General features: G+C 35.6%; 1 protein-coding gene across 1 annotated transcript; it reads right to left on the bottom strand.

Moving 5' to 3' along the window:
* Positions 1-352: 352 nt before the first annotated feature.
* Positions 353-2,993, bottom strand: LOC132063738 (ras-related protein RABA3-like). The gene is made up of 2 exons (XM_059456435.1): positions 2,375-2,993; positions 353-1,063 (listed from the first exon to the last, which is right to left on the bottom strand). The coding sequence occupies exons 1-2, from the start codon at positions 2,659-2,661 to the stop codon at positions 598-600; spliced, it is 753 nt and encodes a 250-aa protein (XP_059312418.1). The 5' UTR covers positions 2,662-2,993; the 3' UTR covers positions 353-597.
* Positions 2,994-5,434: the final 2,441 nt, after the last annotated feature.

The raw sequence follows: 5,434 nt of genomic DNA on the forward strand, positions 1-5,434 counted from the left end.
TTATATAAACTATTGATATTTTGGGGTTTTGAAACATGACTAATCTTTGCCCAAAGTATGGAAAAAAAACGTGACTGGAAAGGTAACACAAAAAAAAAAAAAAAAAAAACAGTTGACACTATCTACGCAATAAATTCATGCGTGAAAGGCCCAAAGTGGATTTTTTGCAGCCCTTTCACGCAATCCAAAGTGGATTTTGCGGTCTGTCTGATCTTTTCACGCACGAATTTCGTGCGTGAAAACTAGTAATGTATTTTTTTTTTTTTTGTGCTAGTTTGGTTCAACTTTTTATTTTTTGTGCTACTAAAGTCGCAGATTGTTTTTCTTGTTGTGATACTCTGGAAAAATCATGTACATATTAATACGCAAATTAAGTTCATTACAAAATCAATTGCATACAAAAATATTGATCTCAAACCACTCCACATCCTCAAATAATCTAATCAATAGCTATATTATAAAGCCACGAGGGAGCAATAATCTTCTTGAAAAGCTTCTGACATACAAGCCCATTTTGACACACTCGTCATATTTATCTCTTCCGCAGTTTCCATTTGTTTAAATATACTTTAACACCCCACCAAAAAGCTAGTAACATTAGCAAGAGCAAGAAGATAATTTCTTCATCTCACTAACTTCAAAATCAGGACCAGAAATAACGTCAATTTTCAATCCTTTAAGCAACCCATTATTGGTCTGTTTGATGTGATTTCCATTTGCATCAGAACCCACCAACAAAGTCTTCCTTGATACCATGTTGAATATTTCTTCCAATAGCTTCAAAAATGCTGACTCCACATTGTGGCCGCTAAAAGCTGATGTCTCAGAGAAAAATAGCCCTTGCCTCTCTGCAAATTCGACAGCGTCTTCAGTTGGAACAGCCCTCGAGTCAACTAGATCGGCTTTGTTACCAATCAACATGATCACAATGGAATTATCGGCGTGAGCCCTGAGTTCCTCAACCCATCTAGCTACATGATCGAATGTCTGTCTTTTTGTTATGTCGTATACTAACATGGCTCCAAGTGCTCCTCTGTAGTATGCACTAGTTACTGCTCTATACCTGTCCAATACAGGGTCCAGTGTACATTATAGAGACGTACTGACTTTAGCTTGAGTGATATATACAGTTGAATTTGTTTTCATTATTTTATTGCTTAGTGCTAAGTTCACATTTATTGTGACAAGAAATATGGTGCTAGATATCTTGCACTCTGTTTCGTTTGCTTTTGCACCCTCACCTTTCTAATTATCATACTGTAACTAGTAAGGTTATGCAGCGAAAATTTGATAATCATGATATGGTAATGTTATTCGGAAGAATTTTCGATGTTAAAAGTATTCATCTAGATTATTATGTTGACATTCAACTTAATATTGATCCACATGGACTCATCAAATATAGTTTAGAGTAAGATATTTTAAGTAAGAAACTAGAATTTGTTGATACAGCCACACCAAGAAAGCAACCTGTACTATCCCCGGCTTCATTAATGTAAGTTGTTAGAGGGTGAAATAATTGGCACGTGGTAGCTGAAATAACGTTGTCATAGTATGAACACAAGATATCACCATTTCTTTAACAGCAACAGAATCAAATATGATTGGGCCCTCATTAAGTTGGTCTGTACTAAAAAGTAGCAGGTACAATCAATTTACTAATTCTACAACCATGTTGCTGGGCTACTGTGCTTAGCTTGACTAAACATGACTATAATATCTCAAAATTATCCCAATTAGGCAACTTCATTGACTTAACTAGTAATTGCTCCAATACTGTATAGCTAAATCATATTGTGTTGAAAAAATTATGAGCAAAATGAACACACAGTGCTTATAGTAGTCGTACAGCGGCGATTTTTTACCTAGAAAAAGTCAAAAATAAAAAAATAAACACACGTGGAAAATTGACGGGGTTCAACATTTATTATATATACATAAATATAATCTTAACCTCAGTATATCTTGCACAATTTTTCACAAAGGGGGTTCAGATGAACCCCTCGGCCCTTACTAGCTCCGCCTTGTATGTACTATATAATTTTCGCCAAAGGGGGTTATGAACCCCTCGGCCCTTACTAGCTCCGCCCCTGGGAGTCGCCATGAAACTAATGTTGAGCTAAAACAGCTCAAAAATATTCGTCTAATGGTGTGATATTGTCTACTTTAGGCCAAACTCACACGTCTTTTTTTCAAAAGGCCCCGTGCCATGAACAGTATCAATTACCCTTATATCAGTTTCTTATGCTAACTTCGTTCGCACACCAACAACTAAGCGGAAGGGAAACTAAACTGGCATTTATGTGAACAAGAATGAATCAATTAACACAAATGAGAAGCAGAGAGAAAAGAAAGAAAATAAACAGAGGCAAACCTTTCTTGGCCAGCAGTGTCCCAGATCTGGGCCTTGATCACTTTAGACTGAATAGAAACAGTCCTAGTTTGAAACTCAACACCAATGGTTGATTTTGAGTCAAAACAGAACTCATTCTTAGCAAACCTGGAAAGCACTTGTGTTTTCCCAACTGCAGAGTCCCCAATCACCACCACCTTAAACACATAATCTATTTTATCCTCATGATGATGTTGAACCCCATTCACACGACTCATTTGTTCTTGCTGCTGCGGCTTCTCATCCTCCCCACTCATTTCTCGGTTCATCTTTTTGTAAAAAAATACTCAAGAATTGAATGTAATTTGTACAAAATGATATACTATCTGTTGGAGTCAGAAAGAAGAAGAAGAGCATAATAAACTCCTTTACTTTACTGGTCCGCTAAGGCTAGCTGATGCATTTGTATATGGTGACACTGGACAGTCACTTGACATGACTCGTTTCAAATTCGACCACTGAGTAAATATGTGTGCGTATGTCGGTCAGCATTAAAGCTTCAATTATGGCTACGTCGTACGAGTAATGTCTATTTATATAAAGATAAAGACTGGTGTGTTGTTTAATTTCTAATGAGGAACAATGGGGTCTTAATTTGAGGCGAAATGCCCGGGAATGTGGTGTAATTAGCCTTTCAAGAAAGCAACTTATGATTATGGAGGGACCGTATAAGCTTATGTGCCTTATAATTACAACAACCTTGTTCCAATAATTAAAGTTTTTAACCAAAAGCTAAAGTTGATTGGTTTGGTGTGTGGCCCTACATTGGACAAACCATATGGGACCCTTAGCCGAATTAAAATGACATAACCTTATGGAAGCTCATTATCTGCGTAATGGCAGAATACTATTGCATCAATTTGAAAAATATAACTATCGTTTTCACAGCGCGCTAGGTGACCCGAGCTCAGGAATATGACAAAAACAGTTCCTTATTTTTTAAGACTCCTTTTAGTATAGTCTTTAACTATATATAATTGAACAGTTTTAATCACTACTTTATAAAATTGAAACATTTTGGTCTATGTTATTGTTCAACTGAAATAAGGACGGTCACCTTCTCTCGATTCATTTCTCCAATTTGTACCTCAAGAAAAATCTCAATTTTATGGTTTCAACAACAATTAGTGCAAAATAAGGGGTAAGGGCCAATACGGAGACATAAAAGTTGATTCATTTGCCAGTCCAATTGGCTTAAATAGGATTTTCTTAAGGCATGCACCGTCAAATTGGGTGAAATGAATCGAAAAAATTCTGTTGGATAGTTTATTTCATTTAAATGATTTATTATGTACTTTAGAAGAGCCAATATCATCAAAGATTACTAACAAGGCGTGTGTCTTTAGCTATAATAAGGATCAAAATGATCAAACTGATATCATTTACTTCTCCAAGCTGCATTATCAATCTTTTTTACTCTCCTTCCCCTCTATTGTAAAAAAGGAATTAAAAGAAAAGAATAAAGGGAGAGGGGGCCTTAGTAATGTACTGTTTCAGAAAATTCAGATAATGACATAAATTAGTCTTAGTGCAATCTGATAACTCTCCAACAAAATGCTATGCGCTGACGCTTTGGGAAAGAAGCTAAGACAGAAAAGTTAAGAAGATGACCAAAAAGCCGTAATATATTGCGGTATCTTTTACCGAATGGTAACTGTAGATTTCCCAGTGAAGTAACAACTCATGATTGAATGGCCAAAATAGAAATCATGGGGAGAATCTCATTTACTGAAGAATGGCCGCACCGACACTATTATTGCCAATTTATTGTCTAAACCAAACACCATGTTGTACATAGTTACATTTATGTAGGAAATGCCATTTTCAACATATTCACCACGGTTTTTTAGGAACAACCTTATTGAGATCGGCAAGCCGGATCTAGAATTTGAATATTGTGGGTCGAGTTTGAAATTTTACCGTTATTTATATAATTTATTGGTTCAAAGTATATATTTGTACTTATTTAGTGAATTTTTAGACGCATATACAATATTTAAACCAATATTACTAAGTTTGGATGCATGGATAACTTTTTAGCTAGGTCTACATGGGGAGATCGGACTTTCTTGTGTAGGCCTAAATATATCCTTAAAGGGGGAGGGGAGGAGGGAAGAGTTGGTAAAATGTAGATGTAATTTCGGGACGAATCATTATGTTGAAGGTCATTAGACGTTCAAAACACAATCCATGGAATTAGGCTCTGGCCATTCGAAGTTGTAGACAAATGTGAGCTATCAAATTGGAAAGAAATTGTTGAATGTTATAAATACACCGTATAATAGATGTTCATTCGAATACACAATAACGAGCAGATACAATCACAAGTAATCAAGCAATTTGAAGTTAGGACAACGGACAAGCAGATAAAATTTCGAAAAGCAGTAGCTTGAAATTAACTGTGGGCTCAGCATTTCAATCGGCGAATTCGAAAAGCCTAGGCAAAGAAAGCTTCCGCGAGGTTCTCATATACTTTCTTTTTTCTATAAATAGAAAGTCAATTCAATTCATTGGTACAATAATTGAAAGAATAATAAAATCCCTCTCTCTCCCCCGAGCTTGTTTGGCTATATTTCTTATTGCCGTGTACTTTTAATATTATTTTATAACACGTTATCAACACGAGACTCTGCCATCGTGAGCTTTTACTCTAAAAAAGAAGCAAATAATTACGGTTGAGAGTTGAGAACGGGTTGAATTTACATTTTTATTTATTGCTTATCCTCTGTTGCGTAACTTTACTTTTATATACTTCAAATCATTCCACTAAAGATTATTGCTTATATTACTATTACTCCATTACTACATGTCAAGGATCATTATCCACTAAAGATTACACGATGGAGGTCACGGGTTCGATATTACTATTACTCCATTTCTACATGTCAAGGACCAAAATTATCTCCACTATGATAAGAGTTACATAAGGCTTTCTGGAAGCCGCTGTATATGTTCAATTTTGTTAATTATGGAGATATATTTTTGGATATCACGTGGGGAATTAAGACCCACCTAAAATATGATTTTTTTAGTTGTGGGATA

This window comes from Lycium ferocissimum, chromosome 7, assembly GCF_029784015.1.
Source record: "Lycium ferocissimum isolate CSIRO_LF1 chromosome 7, AGI_CSIRO_Lferr_CH_V1, whole genome shotgun sequence".
Classification (NCBI taxonomy): Eukaryota; Viridiplantae; Streptophyta; class Magnoliopsida; order Solanales; family Solanaceae; genus Lycium; species Lycium ferocissimum.

What these genes read in the sequence shown, in the direction of transcription:
- LOC132063738 (XM_059456435.1), bottom strand. Translation starts at nt 2,661, where the DNA reads ATGAACCGAGAAATGAGTGGGGAGGATGAGAAGCCGCAGCAGCAAGAA. An exon ending in GACACTGCTGGCCAAGAAAG is followed by an intron (nt 1,064 to 2,374) that starts GTTTGCCTCTGT and finishes TGTATTGGACAG; the next exon opens with GTATAGAGCAGTAACTAGTG.